General features: G+C 47.8%; 1 protein-coding gene across 4 annotated transcripts in view; it reads right to left on the reverse strand.

Moving 5' to 3' along the window:
• ZNF608 (zinc finger protein 608) overlaps positions 1–23686 on the reverse strand; it is a 112244-nt gene that overhangs the window by 1032 nt on the left and 87526 nt on the right. For 2 of the 4 annotated variants that reach the window (XM_035014016.1, XM_035014015.1), the window contains exons 4-9: positions 9523–9610; positions 6541–9001; positions 4387–4804; positions 3610–3782; positions 2079–2232; positions 126–207 (exon numbers count right to left, since the gene is read on the reverse strand). In XM_035014016.1, the coding sequence (XP_034869907.1) occupies positions 126–207; positions 2079–2232; positions 3610–3782; positions 4387–4804; positions 6541–9001; positions 9523–9610 (3376 nt within the window). Of the gene's footprint in view, positions 1–121; positions 208–2078; positions 2233–3609; positions 3783–4386; positions 4805–6250; positions 9002–9522; positions 9611–23686 lie in introns of those variants that run through there. The other 2 variants (XM_035014017.1, XR_004680864.1) reach the window with 2 other exon arrangements.

The following is a 23686-nucleotide window of genomic DNA, read 5'->3' on the forward strand; positions in this document are numbered from 1 at the left end:
CGTTACAATACTATAAAACCCCTGAGGAGCTACGTTTTTGGTCTAAAAAGCCTATACTTAACTTCCTCCCACCCATCACACTGTCTCTATGTAGAAAACGGATTCAAAATGTACAGGATATTTACCTCCTTTGTGCAGGGAACATTCCTGATGCAGATGCCTGGGCAGCCACCTGCTGAGAGGCAACAAGGGCAGCGGAGGTCAAGCCTGATGGGGAAAAAATGCAGGGTTTCTGTCATGTTCGGAAAGATAAGAGCAGGTACGGGCCCCCGGGGTGAAGGGCTATAGCAATGTGTCCTTTCCAAAACACGCACATGGTACGTTTCACGCAGCAAGGACGGAGCACAAACCGCGTGGTCTAACCAACGTCTATCCATTTATCCAATACTCTGCAGTTTTCTGGATAGCTATTCAAAGAGAATTTAGAGCATTCCATCTCTCGGGCTCTGCATGGAGCTAAATGGTTTGTGCGCGTTCCTGAATTGGAAGCTTGGGAGAAATAACAGGAACTGGGTCACAACAGGGAATCAAAAGTTACAGTGAATGATAGAAGCAACACGCTATTTGCTTAGAACACAATACTTTCATAATAACTTTTATCACTTTAACATTTCCCCAGCGAAGGAACAAAATGCACCCCGTAACGAATTCACACGGAATCAGTGAATCGAACTTAGAAATAGTCTTAACTTCCTCCCTGCAAGAGAAAGACGGCAGTCATGAGAACGTAATAGCAGCAAGTTGCCTAATAGGAAGTGATTAAAAAAAAAAAACAAGAAACAAGTGCAAACCTGGGGAAGATTACTCTTCCTCTATGTCCTCTCTGTTCTTTCTTAACACCCCTAGCTGACGGTGAGCAACACGAGATGAATAAATAAAAATGACCCTTCACACCTGCAGAGCACTTCCCAATCTGGGAGGTACCTTCATACGTGTGCTCTTGTGTTCACACAGCAGAAAAAGGGGTGATGTGGCAAGTGCTATGGATTGAATGTGCCCCCCAAACACACCAAATTCCTATGTGGATGCCCTAACCCTCAATGTAACTATCTGAAGATAGGACCTAAATAATCAAGGTTAAATGAGGTCATAAGGATGGCATCCTAATCCAACAAGATCAGTGTCCTTATAGAAGAGACATCAGAGGGTAGCGTTCTCTCTCTCTCTTTCTCACACACACACACACACACACACACACACAGAAAAGAGGTCATATGAGTACACAGCAAGATGGCAGCTTCCTTCAAGCCAGGAATAGAGCGCTCACCACCAAGCAACCATGCTGGTACCCTGATCTCGGACTCCCAGCCTCCAGAACTATGCGGAAAATGTCTGCTGTTGAAAGCCAGAGAGTCTGTGACATTTCATGCTGGCAGTCTGAGCTAACTAAGACAGCAAGACCCTGGCCAGCGGATCTGTTGGTAGCCATGGGGCCAGCACCCACCCCCCGCGAGGTGACCGAGCTGGGACAAAGGGCACCAGCTCGGCTAATAACACCACAAATCGAAGGCTCTCTCCCGTCGATTCTATGGCTTTTTCAAAATGTTTCTCCGTCTTCAAAGTCACAGCCGTGAACGGCTGCAAAGAGTCCCTGAATTAGAGGTGATTAAGTGTTAAACCCGGTCTCATCGCTCCCATTGCTTCCGGGGGAGGGTGGGGGGGGCGCGGAGATGGAAAGGCCTGCAGAAGTGATTGCAATTTCACCAAAGCCTCTCACCATCCCTTCCTTTCTTCCCCCGCAATTTCCCTCAAGTAGCTATCTGATCTTCTGATTGTTATATTCAGTGCCCCAGAGACATTGGCCGCCACCCTCGGTCTGTGACATAACAGTAAACCGCCGATAACATCAACCAGTGACAATTATTAAGTGGGAGCCATCTCCTGTCTCAACGGAACACAAAAGGGGTGGGCAATCGCCTACGCTGTGTCACTAGGAAATAAGAGTTAAGAACTTCCTTACTCCCCAGAGTTAATGTGAACTCAAAGCTCAATATACTTATTTTAAGACACGAAAGGTACTTTGGGCAAACAGTTCTCCCCAGTAGAATGCGCCATGTGATAACGACAGAGCTGCTGACCTTGGAAAGGGTCATATTGACCAGGGATTAGCGGGTAACCCATGCCAACGTGGGTGTGGTGGTGCGTATGTAGGTGCCTCTGCCCGAAGGGGGAGTGACGGTCCCTCTCCCTTTCTGCCTCCCGTTCCCGCTCTGCTGTCGCCTTCTCCACGGGCTGCAACAGAAAAGAGAGATGGGCCCCTCTTAAAACTCTGAAAAACCATCAGGACTACTAAACCACCTCTGTCCCTTGCGCAGTATTTGTCAATGATTAAAAAGCAAATGCAGAGATACTTAGCATTCCTTATTAATGCAACACAACGTCAAAAGGCACGCACGAGTTTCCGCAGGAATTAAGCCAACACTAAAGAAGTGCTCCCGCCCACAAGTAAACCAAGGGGCATCAAGGTTTTCCTCAGATGGTGGAAACTGGAGGACTTTTCTTTATGCCCGCTCATAATCTCAAGATTCGAATCTACCCAACTGCTTCCCAGAAACAACTTTCATACTTTGATCCAGGGGCAAAAAAAGGTAGTTGTGGAGATTTAAGTCAAGTTTTCTAATTATCCTTGGATTTTGTTGACATTGGGTGGGGAGAATCTATCTCATAACTCCAAATATGCCTGTCTCTATTTTAGTCCAGTGAAAATACGCATCTCAGCATTGTATGTCACTATTGAGTACAGGAAATCGTTGCCCTATCCTCTGGAAGCATTCCAGAATCTGCCCATTTTTGAAGGCTCATAAAGAAGCTCTTGGTTCTCCCAAATCACAGTTCGGTTAAGGACTGTCTTTCCTATACATTTCTACCCACCAGAACTTAGCCCACCTAAAGTTCTTTTTCTCACTTGAAAAAAATCTTGGCGCTAGAAGGAGTACCCATAGAAAGAGACTCATAAATCATCTTTTCTCACTTACGGAGTCTCTGATGGACTCATCCACATCACGGATCCTACGTTTTATTCCAAACGTCTCTTTTCTAGGCAAGATCTCTTTTCTAGGCAAGAACTACCACATCCTTTGTCTCTCTTCACAACAACCTCTAGAACTAGCAGATGCCCCTTTTCTTGGGGGGGTAGGGTGGGGCGGTGGGAGCAAGGGTGGAGCCATCTTTCACAAAGACAAAGACACCTGTTCGCATGGCTTCAGAAGTTACGGGGACATGACAAGGGGTCAAGGCCAAAACAGACCAGATGCAGCCACCAGCATCAAAACTGCACCAAAGCCTCAAAAATACTTTGCACCCAAAGTTGGTTCCTATGAATTTCAATGTCCCCCTCACAAGCACCCTCCTGGTAGTCAAGGTACAGTGCATTCTGCAACAGAAAAGCTCACCAGCACCACACACAAGAGCTCTGACCATTTTTTTCCTCCTGTGTGAGAGCATCCTACCACGTTTGAACATTCCATGCTTTATATGTGAAGATAAAATAGCATCTTGAAATCACAGCTGGGCTCGAAAGCCATTTATATTTCAAGACCGTTTCCTAGCTTGTCCCCTTCTCTCCCCTCAAAACACAGCACTTTTAAGCAACAACAAAAGGCGGCTTACGGCGGGAGACTTGCTACGGTACTGGTTGGCGTGCTGTTGGAGCAAGTCCAGGGCTTTCGATTCCGTCGTTGTTTTTGTGTTGATGCTAGGGCTGCTATTGACTTTCTCTGCCTCTTCTCTCCCTGACATCTTCCCGTAAACAGGATAATGAAATCCCGGAGAGAGATAGGCCCCTGCAGATACACAACAAATGCCACATCAAGTTACGGGCTCCATCTTTAAAAAAAAACAAAAAACAAAAAAACATCCGGGTTACATGAATTGGGATAAGAGTCGGAGATCTTAAAATAGGGGATGACATTAAGAGTGGGCTACATCATCGTTAAACCATACGCAGGCTCTCCGATTTTCTTCTCCCAGTTAATTCATCCTGATGAACGGAGGTTATAAACAGAATTGAGCTTACAGCCATTTCATACATTTATGTGTCCGCTTAAGTGAAAGGAAAAGTAACTATAATGATTATGATAGTAAGTGCTTAGAATATTTTCATAGGCAATAAAGTATATGTTAGTCTAACAGCTAGAGCAGACCATCAGAGTCTACGCAAACGAGAGCTGAGGATGCTTGACATTTTAGTTAAAAAAACAAAAACAACCCCCCCCCCCCCAAGAAACCTCGTATTAAATAAGTTTCACCTTGGGGACTTGACACAGCATAAAAACAACCAAAACAAAGGTTACTGGCGAAGCGTCTCGTTTATCCTGAGTTTTTTAAACAGCTAACATTTGCACGCAGCCTGTTCCCTCCAATATAGTGAGAACCCGCAACACGTACCAGGGTAACTGTGCATTAGGACGGGAGAGACAGCCCGGTATGCAGGGTGGCTGGGGTCATACATCTGTGGGTAAGGATAAGCATGCAAGTACTGTATGTAGGACTGATGCTGACTCATGGGCGAGGACACCGCCACTCTCGCTCCCCGAGAGTCCTTCCAGTTCACAGGCGTTTTCCCATCATCATTTTTCAGCTTGCTCTCCTCCAGGGACTGAGAATCAGGACGCTTGGCCTCTTTGGGCTCCTCTTTAATGCTCGTTAGTGATACAGGAAGGCTGGGCACACCCCCTTCCTTAGTGGGGGTCTTCCTGGGACTATCCTCTTTTAATTTCTTTTCCCTATCAAGATCTTCTGACTTTTGCTGATCCAGGTATTTGGGCTGGTATACATAATGATGCCATGTCCTTGAATCTGGATCCTGATGGAAGGAAGGAAGGAAGGAAGGAAGGAAGGAAGGAAGGAAGGAAGAAAGAAAGAAAGAAAGAAAGAAAAAGAAGAAAGAAAAGGGAAAAAAATTGTTTTAAAATTTCAATTTTGAAGCAAAACTCATTAATCACCATGACAGCATTACTCTTACTTCTAATACTAAGTTAACATGTATGTCTGCCCTTGAACTGTGCAAGAGCTTTAACCCTCCCTCTCTCACAAAGTCATGACGTCTGACATAGGCATCATTATTCATCTCTTTTACATCAGACAAAACCAAAGCTTTTAAAGCTCCAGGAACATCGGGGTCGCACGGCTGCCCAGGGTGGAGCTGGGCCGCAAACTTAGGTCTGTGGGAATCCAGAGCTGGGCCCTTTGTGGGATCCTTCAACATTAAAACAGCACGCTCAGACATAATTTAATTGAAAACTCATTTTCCCTTTACTATCTCATGTAGGCAAAAAGAATTTTAAAAACTCCCAACTCTGGGCTAGTTCATAGTAAATTTAAACCATCTTCATATCAATTAACATCATTCAGCGGGGGAAACTCTTGGTTTCCTAACATATTTTCTTCACCTACAGCAGCTGAGGCTTAATATATGGACTCATGTCTCCTGTGCAGACATCTTAATCAAAACAAAATTTCAAATTAATAGTATCCATTACAGCTTTTCTATTAGAAAACAAAGGCACCTCTAAACCCCCTCCAAACTATATGGCTCTAATGCAGCCCTGTGAAGCCAGGGCCTGGTTCAGGCCTCCAGAAGTGGGGGAAGTGAGGAACCCAAAGGGCCCCCGAGACCCCGATCCCATTCATGACAAAAACCCACTGGGTATTTAGGGCCTGAGAGAACATTCAGCCTTGGGCCTAAGTCTCAACTTCTGGGCAGTAATGAGCATGAAGACAGGAGTCCATTGCTCTGATTCCCCAGGGACAAAAAGTGTGGGAGTGGAGAGGGGGTCGGGACACCGGGAAATCCCAGAGTTAACTCTCAGGGGACCACAGTGGGTGAGGATGTGTGCGCCATGACGGAAAGTGTCAGCACATATGTGATTTCATGGTGGCTGGTTTTCAGATGCCTGCCCATGGAACCTCTGGCTGGCTGACCAGGGGGTCCCGGGAGGACCGCAGGAGGCCCACGCAACCCAGACACCCCCCCTCCCCTTCACCTCAAAGGCCATGGGCCCTGAGCCCCACTTCAGGGCTCTTAACACCTAGGCATCTCGGACACCATGTGAAAGACATCTGTGCCCCACGTTTTATGAAAGAGACGAGTAGGAAATGCAGACTGAAGGGCCCAGACTTAATATTCCTTGAAGGTGCCAGGAGAAATTTGGAAATACAATAGAACAAACATTGTAGAGACCAGACTCGGGATCTCAGCGGCCACGTGGTAGAATCCCCTCCCTCTGGACTCAGTAAGAAATTAGGGGACCTCATCAGATTCCCAGCGAGTGAACGGCAGGGAACACCGGTCTGCAAAGCACACGTCCAAAGTTCCTTTCACTATACAACACGACACGGCAATCGTGAGCAACGCAACGCTGGCGAGGTCCACAATCAACTCCTGAGGGAACCTTTCCAAATATTTTTCAGGAGGAGAGGGACCAGCCCTAATGAACCCTTGGCTTATTTCCTGTTAAGACGTCTAACCAGATCAAGCCCAGACACGTCCAAGTCTCAGACTCGCTCTCTCCCTGTGGGGGCCACGCTCCACAATCTTACTTGTTTAAATCTCGAGGTTGGGTCTACACCTGTCTGCTTCATAGAGTCCATGACAGATTTCATTTCTACAGCCTCCTTAATAAGCTGGTGGTTTTCCATCTGCTTAGCTTTGAAGCTGTCGGCCTGAAGGTGCTGCTGGTGACTGGGGAGAAGCTGTGATTTACCTGTCTCCTCAGTTTTATTAGGCACTGGCGGCCCTAGTTTAGAATGGGTTTTGTTAGGCTCCGGGGTAGAGGGAGCTTTTGAGATTGTGGCAGATGGCAGGTTTTTCTGTTTACTGTCCTCCTTGCCCAGCTCTTTCAAGGGGAGCTCATTCTTCCTGTCGCAATCTCCTCTGCCAGCCTGCACCATTTTCTGCTCTGCCAGCCTCTGGTCCTCATAGTACTTCTCGTACTGCTGTCTATAGGCAGGGCTGCTGGCCATCAGGGACTTCTGGTCCATATAGAGCCCGTAGGCGTACTGGCCGTAGTAAAGGGACTGCGCCAGGGCCGGGTGCCTCTGTGTGATCACCGACTGGTGCTGAGGCTGCAAGGGTGCCGAGGTATGGTCCACCTTCTTGGCATCCAGCTGCTCCGCCTTGTCTTTCTTTTCTGCATCCTCCTCAGATTCCTTCTTGATCTTCATGGCCTGCGTGCTCCCGCCGTTCCCAGTGGCAGGGGCTCCAACCTGCCCGGGGTGCATGTAACTTGGAGAATAGTAAGGGTCGTAGCCATGGTAATACGGAGAATGGGACTCTTTCATCTGAGATGATTGTGCTGTAGCCGAAGGATGCCCTTTGACAACACCCTCCTTACTGGAAATGATGTCTGACGGGGAACTGGCCTTGGACCGCATGCCCTCCGACCGGCTGTCGGAACCACCGTCGTCCGCCGCATCGGAAATGTCCGAATAGGCGGGGCTGCTGGTCTTGGCCGCGGACGTCTCTGCGCCGTTCTGGGTGAGCACGTGCAGCGGGGCCATGGGCGCCTGGCCGTTCACCAAAGTGCTGCACTCCATCCTCGAGGCGCTGCCTATGGACGGGCTGGGGGCGTTGTCCGTGAAAGTGTAAACCTTGTCGGCCTCGGCTTTGATGCTGGCCATCCGGCTCTCCTGAGACTCCGACAGTCCGTTAGCCAGGCCCTCACTCTTGCTGAGGTGGTCCTTTAAAAAATGCCCAGATAAATCTTTCCCCGCCCCCTTGGCGTCCTCGAGTTTGCCCAGCTTGGCATCCAGCTTGGGGCTCCCCGACTCCTTCCCTTCTTTGTCCTTAAGCTTTCGCTTCTCCTTCTTCTTTTTGTCTTTGAGGGACACAAGAGCTGGGTTCACGGTGATGGGCTCCCCCATAATCGTGGGCTTTGGCTGAATGGGTTTCAACGGAGGGCTCTTTGGTGTGGCCTGCACGACAGTCGTGGTGAGGGAGGGCAGTCCGGGGATGGTCCCCGTGGTGGTGCTCGTAAAGGCTGCAGTGGGTATGGCGATAAGTTGTGGGGGCGCGGGGGCGGGCGCGGGGGCGGGGGCGATGGGCCGGGCAGTTTTAAGTTTAGAGAGGTTTTTGTCCATTTTGCAGTTGTTGGCTTTCTTGCCCTTTTCTTTGTCGCCCGCATTCTTCTTGTCGATCAAGCCTTCCGCTTCCAGTTTGGGCATCTCTGCCGCCAAGCTGCCGTCTGCCGCCGAGCAACTGTCCAGGGCGGCCGTCATGTTGGAGATCACCGGGAGGTTGTTCAGCTCACTGTGAAGGCCCTTCTTTTTGCCAGAGTTCTTGCCCGCTTTAGAGCTGATGACAGAACCCGGACCATTGCTCATCAGCTCTCTCTTCCCCTTGGGGGTGCCAGGGGGGTGCCCGGAGCCGGGCGACACGGGCGCCTTCACCTGCTCGTAAGCCGAAAGGCTTGTGCTGGGCTCGCTGCACTCGAGTGCCACGTGACTCAACGCCTCCTCGCAGTCCGAGATCTTGTCCTCGCTGTCGGGCTCAAACTCCAGCTTGTTCTCTGGGTCTAAGTGTGCGTGAGCCTGGTGGTACCTCAGGCCGTTAATGTGCTTGTACTTTTTGTTGCAGTTGGGGTGGGGGCAGTCGATTAACACTGGAGAGGAGCAGCCTTGGTCCAAAAAAGTAGTCTCTGGTTTCCCTTGAGGAGTTGTCGGAGTGCTTCTGGAATTTGTGCGGACACGCTTCCCAGGCTTATTGTCCTCGGAGCTGGAATTCAGGTCCAGCTCCATCGGGGGCTTGTTTTTCCTTTTGTTGGTGGAGGAGGGGCTGGCTTTGATGTCCTCGGCCGCGCAATTTGGGGGTGTCCTTCGCCCGCTGGCGTTGAGGCTGCCCCGCCTCCCCTTCCCATTGGCCCCCCCTCTGTTCTTGTTCTGCAGCCCTCTGGACTCGGTGAAGCTGGCCTCCGAGCCCGGAGCTGCAGCGGCAGACCTGGCTCTCTTCCCTCGGCCCCGGCCCCCTCTCATCTCCAGGTCGCTGGTCGGGGACTCACAGAACCTAGGGAAGCAAGCGACAGACGTCAAAATGAGCACTCTCAAAAGAGCCAGGTGAAAACACGAGGCACACAATTCAGGCACCAGCAGCCAACAGCCCCGCAGCCTGAGGGCTGGGCCCAGAGAAGGAAAACACACCCTAGGCTTCTGCTGACAATTTCAATCCCTGCAAAAGAACCAGCTAGGGAGGGTGTATATTCTTTAGAACACCAAAGAAAAATGGCTGGGACAGCTAGCTTCAAATCCAGTTCAAATTCCCATTTTAAGAAGAGAAGGAAACAAAGGAGAGAGGGAAAAGGGGCAGGGAGGAGAGCTCTCTGTGACTGAAAAGAAATCCCCCATCTGCATTTCACTGTGTGCAATCCTGAATCATTTCTCTTCTGCCTGGTTTCAATTACGGGCAGACTTTTATGCATTATTAATCTATCTCTCGGGTTTCTTTGCAAAGAGAGGATGGGGGGGAAGGTGAGGGGAAGAGGAAGGAGGAGAGAAAACAGAGCCTGAAATAAAAGGCCCTGTGCATACCTGGGAGGGGCCCAGTCGTGCTTGGTGCAGTCCAGTAGGGTCCCTACGTAAGTTTTGTTCCTCCACGTGACATTGACCACTAGAACACCTGCAGGAACAGGTAATGAAGGAGGACCACGGTTAGCACTGATACCTCTATTTCCAGATGATGATTATGATTATGATTATTTTACCAGCAAAGTTCTATTCTCATTTGCTTTCAAAAGCTGTGGTTTGCATTCTTCCTCTTTCTGGTTTCAGTGACCTCAAGTGAAAACCCACAGGAAATTATGTGTGTGTGTATGTGTGTGTGTAATCATGCCTTTGCGCATGCGGTACAAAAGGGTAATACTGTGTGTGAGAGTGTAATCAAGATACTGCTGACAGAAGGAAATGGTTTTTGCCATGTCCTGCTGTAAAACAGCAACACTCACCTCTTAATTTTTCTATTATTACACATAATTGCTTTCGTTTGGCAAGCAGCCAACGAAAACTAAGCGCCAGTTACCAGTGCTTAAACTAGAAGGTGACTGAAAGGCATGGGCTTTGTTTCCCATTCAACAATATAAAATCGTGGTGATTTTTATTTAGAAAAAGATTATGCGGGGGCACAAAAATAGGTGTAGAAGGGGAGGGCGGGGGGCTTAGAGTCCAGAGAGCAATCAGCTATGACTTCTCTTTCCTAATCCTCCCCTCTCTGGCTTTGTGAGACAAGCATCAGCCGCGGTGTGGTATCTGTTTCACTGTTTGGTCTTGTTTCATATTAAGGACTCCTAAAATAGCCCTCTTAAGAAAATAAATGTGCACAATAGGTTTGCTCTTGGGGTTATCTTTAGAATCAACTTTAGTAAGCATTTGCCACAGAGGATTAGAAGAAAAATCTCAAAAAAAACACACTTGTTTCCTGCAAGCCATTCTGCTTTTCCCAACTGCTTTGCAGACAGACAATTTAATTTAGCACTGCATCTGTGAATTACTAAACTTAAGTGCACTTAGTATACCAAATGTCACAGGAAAACAAAATAGAACATCCTCTTTATTTTTCTAGAGGATAAGCGCCATATATTTTTTTAAATCACTCCTTAAAAATGTACAATAAAAGGAGCTAGATATTGAGACATACCTAAAATATTAGGGTAAGTGAAGCATTTAAGTGGGCCTCTGTTTTCTTTTTCTGTACCTACTATAATCCATTCCATCTTGGAAATACCAAGGGACATTACTCAAAGTCTACTTCTAGGGCGCCTGGGTGGCTCAGTCGTTAAGCAGCTGCCTTTGGCTCAGGTCATGATCCCAGAGTCCTGGGATCGAGTCCCACATCGGGCTCCCTGCTCAGCGGGAAGCCTGCTTCTCCCTCTCCCACTCCCTCTGCTTGTGTTCCTGCTCTCGCTGTCTCTGTCTCTGTCAAATAAATAAATAAAATCTTTAAAAACAAAAAAACAAAATCAAAGTCTACTTCTAGCTGGTTTGCTCACTCACTCACTGCCATTTTGAATTGTATAGAAAACCTGTATTGCACTCCTTTATGGTAAGGGACTCCTCACAAGGTAAGACTAATTTCCTTGGGAACGTTTTAACAGCAGGTAAAAATACTTGAATGGTTGGAACTCAGGTAGTGGGGAAGGAAGGATTTCTTTCAAAAGTCTCCGAAGGAGATTTAAAAATGGTTTCCCATATGGTCTCTGTTGCTATTAGGTGACAGCTGAATTTACTCACTGTAGCGATGGTGGGGGGTGGGAGGGGGACGGGAATGAAGCAAAGCAAGGATTTCCTCAAATCACGGTTGATTCTATTCTAATTCCCTGGGGAAATTTTTTTTTTTTTTTAAACCACTGAGTATAAAAATCCACATTGAGATGAGAATCAATGGTAATTAGGCATTTGGTCAAAATTTGCACAAGACAGAACAATTGGAGGAAAGGATTCTTTATGAGCACATCCCTCCAGGAAAAGGGAGGGGGTGGGAGGGGAGGCGAAGGGGAAGACGGAGCTGGTTTTCTCATCATGTGCTCTCTGGGGCACTGTGTGTGGTGTCAAAGACCTTTGCAGCTGCTTAAAATTCTTTAGCATGTCAGCTATATTTACAGTGCAGGAATATATCTGTATTGCCAGAAGGTTACTGCATTTTAGCTTTAGACGCAATAGGCTGAATCACCGCGTTCCAGAGTCCCTGATGTAGCACAAATGTATAATTAAAACTGCTTGAAAGGAAACATGAAAGAAACAACAAACCCTCCATTCTTGCAGTAATAAAATTAAAAACAGGAAAAGTCTGCACAGACACTTAACATTTGTCTGCAGTGAAAGGCTTTTGTTACTGCTTTCCCCCTAAGGGTTTCGCGTTTCCAGCAAACGCGGGCCGCCGATTGGCCGGCGCCTGCTCGGAACGCTCGCGTCTGATTGGCTGCGCCGACGGCGGCCGCCCGGAGCCGCGAGGCGGCGGCCGGGGATAAAGGCGCTCGGCGGAGGGCAGGGGCCGCCGTGGCGCTCGCGGCGCCGCGCACGCCCGCTCGCGGCCCCCGGGGCCGAGCGGTCGGCGCTTGCCCGGACGGGACCCAGGGAAACGCGGGGAGCCCGAACCGGCAGCCAGCCGCCGCTGCTGGGGGGCTACCGCGGGAAGCTGCCCCAAAGGCTGAGCTCACGCTGCGCCTTGCACACCGTAAATCCGTTCCCACCGCCGGATGCTGCTTCTAGAAGCTGCACCGGCCGACCTCGTGGGGAAGCGCTAGCGAGACTGCCAGTGTCATCGTTATCGGCACTCGGTGGGGAGGGGGGAAAAAAAGTCCCGTCAAGTCCGTTCTCAACTTCAAAAGGGCCTCGATCGGCCAGCCTGGTCTTTCCTAGAAGCCCTCGGTATTTGAAATGCTCGAAACAAATGCTCTGCTCCCGGGGAGATCTTGAAGAGTCTCCATCAAGCGGGGCTAATTAAATACGTGTGCCCGTGTCTATTTTTCTTTCTGCCACCGAGTATTTCTATCTGCCCAGCACTCACGTGCGAGTATAGACACGCACGTGTTTACACAGACAAGCTGGAAAGAAGGCTTAAGGAATGCTTCTCGTATAAACTACAAAGTGTATTGTTTCTTTGTAAGGAAGTCTGTGTTTAGACAACATCCCATTGTGAGGGGCCAAGTAGAAAGGTGGTGGTGGTGTTTCAGCTCTCAAACATGCAAATGGTTTATCTTTTTTTTTTTTTTTTTTTTGCTGAAGTCTCAACAGCTTGAACACTTTGTAACCCATGGGCATGTAAAGTGGACTCTCCTTTTGAAATAACCAAAAGGAAAATTCGTCCTTTAAAAGTTCTACTTTGAATTTCATAAATCTGGGCGCAGTTGTGTTTCTCATTTATCTTACATACACTGGAAATAAATATACATGTATTCCAAATGGATTTGGGATCTGTTTGAATGCACATTTATTCTTCCAAATGCCTCACCTGTGACCCAGGTGCTGGGGACGCTCTGCACCAGCCTTTTTCATCTTTATATTCTCCAGCATCCCTCTCGGTTTATTGTCCTCCTCTCCCACCCAGGGAATGGTCTTTCTCAAAGTGCTAATAATACCTGCCCCGCAACGTTTTACACTGGAAAAAGATCTGAAGATTATTGCCAATTAAGGATGAATACAGCTGAAGACAGCAATGGATGGTTTGAGTGTGCTGACCACACAGGGTTTTCTTATTTATATTAGGGCTCTGTCTTGGATACTGATACAGAATCTAAGCCACTGCCCCAAAAAACATGTAATATCAACAGGACACTTAGAAGAACGTGCTCTGTGTTCTATAACCTAAGCCTGTTACCTCTACAAGCCAAAAGAGCCCTGAGATCTCATAAGAACTCCACAGTCACAGGGTTCTAACTATTAGCTGCTCTTGTCAATACTTAGCAGTGAAGTGCTCCCAGAGAGATGATCAGGCCCATTAAGCATTTATTGTGCATCTTGAGGGTATACACTAGGTACTTTTTTGGTGCTATGGAATCAGCCACGGTCTAGCTGGACCTCTATCAAAACTCTATTCTGCGGGCGCCTGGGTGGCTCAGTTGGTTAAGCGACTGCCTTCGGCTCAGGTCATGATCCTGGAGTCCCGGGATCGAGTCCCGCATCGGGCTCCCTGCTCGGCGGGGAGTCTGCTTCTCCCTCTGACCCTCCTCCCTCTCATGCTCTCTGTCTCTCATTCTCTCTCTCTCAAATAAATAAATAAAATCTTAAAAAAAAAACAAAAACTCTATTCTGCAAGAGCTTGCAAACTTATAATAGAACCAACACAGGCACACCCTGTCACCCAGAAAGGGAAGGATAGCTTATGGATTACCCATACCTAGAGAGCAGCTCCCTTAATCCATCACATTAAACTAGACCCCAGATGAGATGTTCCTAGGGCTTATCCTGCCCACAGTCCCTGCTCAGAGGGCAGTCTTAGGCAACTAGGCTCCTAAAACAGTAACCCTAACCCTGGCCTCACTGGATGGTTCCAGCAATGGGCGCCTAAAGCTGAGGCAGCCAAACAGGGACTTATTTGGGGAATTGGAATTAGTCACAAGGAAAGGTGATAATATAAGTAGAAATCTCAAGGTGACAAGATGCTAGAGGCTGAGAGGAAGGACTACAGTGGGCCAAAGCCCCAAGGACGCAAGAGCCAGATGAGGAAGCCAATGGGTGCAAGGCCCTCTACCTGTGTGTGTGTCCCTTTTTCCTCCTCTTCATCAGTGACAGCGCTCACCAGCAGCCAGGACTGCCCCATTATTCTCCAGCCATCTTGTTAAAAAGTTGCTCCTGATTCTCAATTTAAATCTGTCTTTGAATCCCTTGCTCCCAGAGGTGCCTTCTGATACCCTGCAGGGAAAGTCTACCCATCGTCCAGTGGACAGCCTTTCACCCAGGCAAGGACAACGACCATGGTAACGTTCTCACCTCCAGCTGGCTCTCTTTTTTCCACCCCCCCTCCAGCCTAAACGAGTTTCTGCAACCACTGTTTATGTGACAATTTTAATCCCCCTAAGATAGTCTAGTCCAAATCTCCAAGGAAAGTTCCTAATGAATTAGCACCAAAGAGAGACAAAGGCAAATGTTCCCTCTTCTCTGAATGCTCTCCACTCCCACACTGATGGTGCATGCCACCAAAACACGGCCACCCCTCCTGAGTCCCCCACGGCGCTCCACACACAGTCCTCTGACCAATGGATGCTCGCCAGAATCCACGCTTGCCTCTGAGTCCACAGCTAGACACCTCTCAGCCTCCCGCCTGGTTAGATGTGGGTCTGGCAGCACAGTCGGGTCTGTGACAGCTAAGTGAGGGACGGGATGTGTCCCATTTACAGGACTGGCCCACAACAATCCCCCCGTGCATGTCCTAACTTCCTCCTCTTTCTGGCTGGCTGGCATGGAGACCACAGTGACCTTGAAGGCCACCAGAGGATGGCAGGGTCTCCTGCATCTGGGACCCTGAATGATAAGGAAAGCCCACCAAAGGAATACCAAACTCAAGTCTACTGGGGATGCAGCAAGTAAACTCCTCCCGTGTTTGAACACTACCGAGACGGCCTGTCTTACCCTAATACACCGTCCCTTCCCATGCTACTCCTGTCACAGACACAGGACGCCTCTCCTCCAACCAGAACACAAGGGCAGCGTCTACACCTGCCCCACCGGTGAGCCCAGTGCCCAGCACACACAGAGAGTGCACTCAACCCCTGGGAACCATGACATGGTGACAGAAGGGAATCTAGATTTGAATCCTTCTTTTCACCCGTTACCACGCTTTTTCAATAAGCATAATCTCCCACGAGTGTGGAGATGATAGAAATTCCCTACGGAGAGGCTGTGCCCCAAAGACGTGATCAATATGGTTTATGAATTACTGTTTCTGGTATTCGTGAAGACGTTTCCTCAAGAACTGGGCAAAGGCCTGATTTCCCAGCTGAGCAGCATAACTCTGTTTGTATTGCAGTTTAAAGACTGTTTCAGAGTCTTTAAAGCGCCTCATCCCTGGGACAGAAGTCTCTGCCAAGCACTGCAAATGCCGAATTTGGAATCAGACGTCGGGTTTTTTTTTGTTTGTTTTTTTGTGTTTTGTTTTTTTTTTTTGAACTCCTATTCAGACTACCACATCTGGATGGACTTGGCGTGCACTCATGCAGAAAACAGAAACCTCACTCTAATAACACCGAGATGTAACCGAAATGTAACCCAGTTATGCCGCAACCCCCCCCCTTTTTTTGAAGTTTACACATTTCTTTCCTTTTATATATTTTTTCTAGTGGAAACATTAGTGACAATAAAAAGGCCACAATATGCTGGTTTCGGGCGTCCAGGATAAAGTTCATACATTTCGAGTCTCATATTACCCTACATTTTTATACAACATGACCATTCTACAAGGTATGATTTATCACCACTCCTTTGTACTCCAACTCCCTCCCCTCCCACATTTTACTGTTGTGGTTTTGCTGTATCCAATGCTGGGACTTTCTGAAAAAGGTTGAGTCTTGTATAGGACACTTGTTCGTTTTTCTGGCTTCAGAGCATCTAACCTTCGGAAAGATCTTTCTTCAAAGGACAAAGTTGAGTTTCTAACTCTTTTGCAGGAAATGCTTAATTGACAACCAAGGCTGCCAATGAAATCCCCAATGGCCAAAGAGCAGAGGGACTTGCCTATTTCCCCACGCCAAGTACCTCTGGAGCACTACAAGAAAAGTGTTGTCACATGACCAGAAAATGCAGTATTTTTTTTTTTTTTTTTAAAGAGCCCTACTGCTGAGCTGAATGTTTGAAGAGTCACTTTAACCACATCCTGTAATCAAACCATCTGGAACACAGTGCTGCGATTAGTCACCCTGAACATTGGGCTTTATCTGAACAAATAATGTACGGCAATGGAGTTTGGGAGATAGGGCAGCACTAACAAAGGAGTGTAATGAAACACTTTATGCCCTAGTGTGCCGCCCCCCCAGTCATAAACCCCAGACACACTCTCTGGTGTTAATGTACTACTTTATGAAAGCACAGCGAGCTTAAAGATTAAAGGACTGACGGGCTAAAAATTGCTGGTTTGGATAGATGTTCTCTGTTGGCGGCTGGACCATGTTGGCTCCGCTCTATCTACGTTAATTATAACCTCTCAGATGGCGATTCAGCATTCCTTTTAGGGTTCGGTGTTATTTTCAGGGCATCGGGAACAAGGTTCATTTATGGGAGGACCGTAATGATTCTTTATTTGCCAGAGGTTCATCTGAACACCGAGACACTGCTCTTTGGTTCTGCCAAACCCTATCCATCAATCACAAGAAAAAAAATACCCGCATGAAATCCAAACAAATTGGCTAAGCCAACACCAGAGAGCAAAAGGCAATGGCAGAACTGGTGTTCTAATCTCCGCTTTAAAAGATGGTATTCTTCCTGGACTGAGCTTCTCTCTTTCAAAAGTACACTTGATCATTGGGATACCATCTATGGGAATCTTATTTCAAAAAAAAAAAAACCTGAAAGGATTTCCCCCTCCCAACTACATTGAATAAGTCATCCCCCCCAACTACATTGAATAAGTCCTCCCCCGCCCCCAACTACATTGAATAAGCCCTAAGAGGGGAGGAGGGGGGAAAAAAAAACCCATAGCTAAAGAAACCTTGTTTCCCCATGGGCCTTATGGTTTAATACACAAAAGAACACACAGCTACTTCCATCACTGTCACCTCCCCCGCAGCCTTTGTTCTGAGGCCTGATGAGCTGTATTGATTTGGGAAAATCATTGAGCTTCTTGGAAAACTAGACTCTCGCTTATTCACTGCCATCTATTTCTTTCCCATGAAGACAGGTGGTCAATATCCAGTTGACTGGTCAGCTAAAAGAAGCTCTCGCTGCTTTTCTTTTCTTGCTTCCCTAGTAACATTATCCTTTCCCACTTCTAGAAAACACAATGGCCTGTTAAAAAGTCTTGTGGGGAAGAAGAGGGAGGAGAAATAAGGCTTTTGTAAGGCACCTCCAGGGATGCTGAACTGCTCTCCCAGACATCTGGGATGTCTGGGAACCTGCACGGCGATTTTCACTGACCAAGCGTTACACGAGTGGAAGCCTTCATGAAAACGTTGATAGCCCAAGACAGAACTTTCAAAAATCTATCAAATTCAAACAGATCACTAGAACTTAGTGTTAATTTCAGAAAGAGAGGCTTTCCTTTTTTTTTTTTTAAATAATCAGTACATAAGTTTCAGTAAGTTTCATAATTATAAGATGCCCTAAGTGTCATTATGGACATTTCAGGGAACAAAGAGCAGAATGGGAGGAAAAAAAAAAAAATCACGGGAGATCTTTACAAAGCAATTTTAAACATGATGAGAACAAAAAGACACTTGATTTTACGTTAGGTAGACATACGCATCCTAAGGAAACATTATCCTTGATGGCTTGAGGCTACTCCTGAAACACATATATACTGCAACCATTCACACCACAGTATTGCTTAGGTGCCAGGAGCTGCCCCCCTCCCCCCACCTGGGGATAGGCAGGAGGACAGGTTTCAGGTGACAATGTTGGGAACACGGTGGGAGGAAACAAGCAGGACAGCAAGTCACACTTAGGCAGTCTGCATCAAAAGCTACCCCTGCACCCCCAAGGGGATGCTCTTTAGCCCGCGCTCTATCAAGGCTCAGCCAACACACAGTAAAATGAAGTGATCCGCTCAAGGAAAAGATAAAAGAGGAAGGAGGAGGGGGGAGGCGGAGGGAAAAAGAGAGGGGAGGCAGGACAGAAAAAATACACAAAGTCTTCGGAGACATTTGGAAGAATTTCAATGCACAAAGCGACCATGTACACGTACAGCGTCTATGTATGTAGGTATACACTTGTATAAAGAGGTTTCATTTGTCTTTGATCAAACTTTTCAGTAAGTCATGCCTTGCAGCTGGCTGGCACAGAGATAAGCTATGGACCCACTCCGATTTCTGGTGCAAAGTTCCAAGCCTGAATTTTCTCCTGCTCCTTTGCTCTGAAAGCAGAGGAGTGTTGATGAATGATTTCTAGATCCTCAAACCCTCTCCTTTTTTAGGGCACCACTTCCTTCCGGATTTCTCTTCCGTCTCCTCCCTGTCTTCATGGGGAGACCAGGGTTCAGTGCCAACTGTAAGAGAGTGGACTCCTCTCCCCCCTGCCCCCGGTCTCACAGCTTTAATTATTAGCTCATCAGGAGATCATTTTTTTTCTTCCTTAATATAAAAGCATTCAAAAGTTGGGGAAAGGTACCTAGTAAGTATTTACTGAAGTAGGCTTTTACTATGAGCCACGGTCATGATACAGTTCTGACTCTAGGACCTCCTACCATGTTGTTCCTTTAAGAGTGTTATTTTAGGAGGGAGCCGCGTACAGGGGGCCCAGGCCCAAAGCACATAACCAGACTCCCCCAGCCGCCCCCCCCCCCAAAACGAAAGGGACACAGCCTCAACACAATCCCACGTTCAGACCTGCCTGCCATGGAAGATAAGCAGGCCTTTCATTTCCCCACACTTAATATTAACTGCAGTATCTTTTCCACTTACAACTCCTACAGCCAGGCTCTCTACAATGTCGTCAGCTCAACTTCAAGAACAGGTAAATAGAATGGCAAGACCAGACAAAAGATAAACCACCCCCCAGGTCAAAACCCCGGCTCCACGCCACTGCCCCTGGAAGAGAGCGCTCTGAGGCCGAAAGCGGGAAGAAGGGTGTGAGATGCTGGGATTTGGAAAGTGGCTGACCAGGTATCTGCAACTTCCCCAGTTCCAGGCACAGCCAGAAATCTGTTTCTGGCCCCCTGCTCCCCCCACTTTCCCCCCTACGTAGGCAATCATCATCAAGATGAATGAAACTGCAAGATGCCAGGGACATAAAACCTAAGAATGAAAAAACTCATATGCTTTGAGAAGGGGAGTAGACTCAGGGAAAAAAAAAAAAAAAAAGGAAGAGGGAGGGATCTTTCTCCTCGCCTTGCTCGCAAACCTCTTGTGGATCAATCCAGGTGGGTGATTAGCAGAGTTTCAGGTTTAAATGCTAGTGAACTGCTTGTCAAAATATGTGTAATACCACTAGAGATTACAGGACTGCATTTTCAAGTACTTTCTTACCATCCCCCGTCCTTGAGATACAGGGAGACAGTGGGAACCAACTGACAATTATGCTCACATCAAAAAGCTGCTACTGATGCATGCATCTCACTGGGACCCCAGAACCAGGCTTCATAAAATTATGATGCTTTATTTAAAGTCAGAGCACTTATTTGCTTTTGTGCCAGCTCTGGGCCCTTTTCATCTCGAGCTCTCCCCCGGCCCAGGAGAGCACACATTCCTACAGTTCTGATGGCCACCAGCTGTGTCCCCCATAAATCACAAATCCTCCGAACAAGCCATTCTTTACAAAGACCAACCGCATTTACTGGAGATGATCATTCTGCTATTATTCCACTTGCTGAAATTTAAAACAGCAATTTACAACAGCAGCTGAAAACCAGGGAACTGAGTGAATGTGTGTGGGGGGGGGGGGCACAGCAAGGCTCTACGTGTCTATGACACATAGAGAGGCACATTTCATGTATCACCTAAGAGTCAGCAGCTCTGCCAATCCGAAAAGGAAACAAGGGACGTGCCTGTCAGAAGAACAAGATCAGCACCCTCACAATGAAAGGCAACAGGGTGAGTGAGGTCCGGGTCGTTGGTAAACCTCCCTGTCTTCACCTGGAGGTAGCCGAGCCCTGCGGGCAGCGCGGCACGGAGCTCATACACTCTCCTAGCGAGGCCACATCATTATGGTTCAGGTTCAGAATGTAATAAGGAAAGCGGAAGGAATTAACTCCAATCAAGCTCAGGCTGCAGCCAATTTTATTCTGAAGACTGGGGAGGAGGAAAGAAGGAGAGAGTGTTTGGTAATCCCATGCAGCATCCCAAGCGCCCAAAAAGATGGTCACTGGAGACAGACCCACCTGACTCCCAGCCCGCTCTGCAGCTGGGGCTTCACCCTGAACTCAACCTCTCTGCCCCTTGGTTTTGCCATCTATAAAACAGGGACGATACGGATGTCAAGTAAGGCGTGGTTTCTGTAAAGCATCGAACACACGGGCGCCGGCCCCAAAGAGTCACTCGGTAAATGGACTCTGGCTTCCTCATCTTCAAACTCCCCTGGGACCCAGGGGAGAAATGGAGGGAGACACCAAAATACAAGGAATTGCACACTGAGAAGAACAGCCAGCAGCAAGCCCCCCCTGTGCTTCTTCCAGGTAAAGCACCCTCAGATGGGGGCATCCATGCAAATTATCCCGGATTCCTGGGGACCAGGCTGTTGGACATGTGGTATATCTGTCTCGTAGCATCTCCCAAGCTGCAAATTCCAACATGAAGGACTTGTGTTCTTTCTACACCTAGCACCAACTGCGACCCCCAGAAAGTGCTCCTTCCTGACACACCCACTGTGGAAAGCAAACATCTATCTCCTCCTCCTCCCCACCACTCTGGACATGCAGTTCTAAATCCCTGAAGCCTCCTCTCGGGATGTGGGGTCCAGAGACCTCACATCCAGTTTCCAGGAACAGCAATCAGAACGGAATGACTGGCATCTGTCTAAGCGACAACAGGCAAAATTAAAGGTCCCCAGGACCTGGACGGCAGAGATGAGCCCCTGCAGCAAGGCTCTGGGGACTTAGAGAGCGTTAAAGGCAAACTCATCTTTGCAATTACCATCTGAACAGACTAGATGTCTGGACAATGGTTAGAGGCCCCCTCGCCCCCTCCCCCATTCCAAAGGCCCTATCTTTTCAGCGAAGAAAAAAGCCCAGCAGAGTTACAAGTATTTCAATAATGTGCTTAGAGACCAGCTCTTTTCTGTAAACAAGCCTAATGAAGCGTGACTAATAGTGCTCTCCGTGAGCAGAGTAAGGGAAAAGGGCCTTTGTTAGCACTTACTGGAGCAAGTCATCGTTTTGCTGGAGCAGAACAAAACTTAGCTGGTTATTGATTGACCAGCCTTGCCTGGCTATTTCTATATACTGTGTGTATAAATACGTTGTGTTTATGTAGACGCAGAGATGTTCTATACGCACACACACACACACACACACACTCCCACGTACCCGGTCACGTGCAACCACCAAGCTAACTTGGGGTGACACTGTTCTGCAGTCTTCAGGGCACTGCTGTCTGGTACTCGTGTCTATTCCAGTCCTTGGTAGCACCTAACATTTCTCTCCAAGCTGTCCGTACTGGGAACCTCCGTTTCAGAACCTGTGTAAACCGATGCTCCCCATGGACACTTAATAGTTTCCGAAGTCACTACGATTTCACCTGACCTAGTTATTACATTCGAGGGGTGATTTACTTTTGTTTTTTAATAAAGTCCAAGGGACTGGGGTTTCTTTTCCCTCGTTTTACTTCTCAACTCGGAAACTCCTGAAATCTGGCTCAGCGTGCCTTCCAGGATGGCTCTCATCCTCTTCTGCAATTACAGTGTGTCTTCAATGTTGCGAATGCACGCAGCAATGGTGTTAGCAGGGAGACCCGAAGTTGACCTGGACTTCTCTTCGGAATGGACGGGAATTCGAGTCAAAACTTTGGCTTTCTGTTGCGACTCGAAGCACAAATTTCTGTATAAATTATTGACTGCAATTTGTCCTCATCTGAAACATTAGCCCCGCAGGTTCTGACCCCAGGTGGCACATCCACCCTCTCCGAATAGGCTGGAACATTAGTGCTTTGCACTGGGGACTAAGGCGTGAGAACCAATCAATCAAGCTCCTGACAGTTTTCGCGGCCTCTGAGCATTAGGCCCAAGTCAACCTCCAAGATGCCTATTGTTTGCATGATCCTCTTCTTCTTTGGTCTGATGGAGTTAGGGTTAAGTCCAAGGCTTCGGGGACAGAGAAAGGCTATTTTTAGTAACTCAGTCTTTATGGACTCTGACCTGCAGGGCAGCCAGCGTGAAGTCTCTTCCAGAAAGTAATGCACTGTTAATTGGTGCTCATCATCACCGGTGTGTTTTTTACACCTCTTTTCAATGAGAGAAGACCTGACTAAACATTTCAACGTCTTTTCCAGGTTGCCTTGTAATTCTCTCAAGAGTTAAACACATACACACATTCTCACACTCACACACACTGGACAAAAATCTGGTTTGTACCCATCACGGTCCCTGGGTTGCCACACTGAATACCAATGTGAACACGGAATGTTGGGCTGGACAATGAGAACATTCGGGAGTTGGCCTACGGCGTGTTAACCATTTTCTTCACGGCAAATATCTGTAGGGATGAGGACATGGGGCAGGAGAACACCTGCTGGAGAAATTAGGTAGAAACATCTTATTTCCTTCTGAGGTCCCCTGCCTGAAATAACTAAAGACCTTTTTCCTCTGAAACTGGTAGCTGGGTCTGTGAGGGGCCAGCCACTGAATGCGTGGCGGGGGCAGGGACCTGGCACAGTGGCTCATGGTCTCATGTGAAGAATGCAGCACTCTTAAAGGGGTTGCAGAGTGACTGGGTCTGAAGGCTTTCTGGTTTCCTTTGAGAGAAAAACCGGACAAAACATTACCTCTTCTTACCCAAACAGGCCTCTCAGGGGAGAGGCGGGGGGGAAGGTGGGGGCCAGGCAGAGGTGAAACATCGGAGCGCCTCATCTGCTTGTCAACGGGCCCATGCGATGGGTGACCAGACAGGCCAGCCCCACAGCAAGGGCCCCACAACACTTGTTGAAAGTTTTGAACAACAGGCTACAAACCGAACGCTCTGAAGGTGAGATCACGTGATGACTTTTCGGAAGTCCTATTTCATGGATACTGGGGGGGGGGGGGGGGGGGGGACACAGAAACCAAATGGCTTGGGTTCTCACTGAGCATTTTTTGCTTAAGAAAGGACGCCTGGGTGGTTCAGTCGGTTAAGCATCTGCCTTCAGCTCAGGTCATGATCCCGGGGTCCTGGGATCGAGTCCCACATTGGCTCCTTGCTCAATGGGGAGTCTGCTTCTCCCTCTGCCTCTGCTCCTACACCCTGCTTGTACACTCTCTCTCTGACAAACAGATAAATAAAATCTTAAAAAAAAAAAAAAAGAAAAATTTTCAGCTACAAAATCCTACCACATTTAGCCAAAAGATTGATTATGCTATTTTATTTAGTACATCCCTGTATCTGAATTAGTACATATAAATTAGTACATACTTTTCCAAATGAGTGACTAGA

The sequence above is a fragment of the Mirounga leonina genome, unplaced genomic scaffold, assembly GCF_011800145.1.
Source record: "Mirounga leonina isolate KUSES-001 unplaced genomic scaffold, KU_Mleo_1.0 Mir_168, whole genome shotgun sequence".
Lineage (NCBI taxonomy): Eukaryota > Metazoa > Chordata > Mammalia > Carnivora > Phocidae > Mirounga > Mirounga leonina.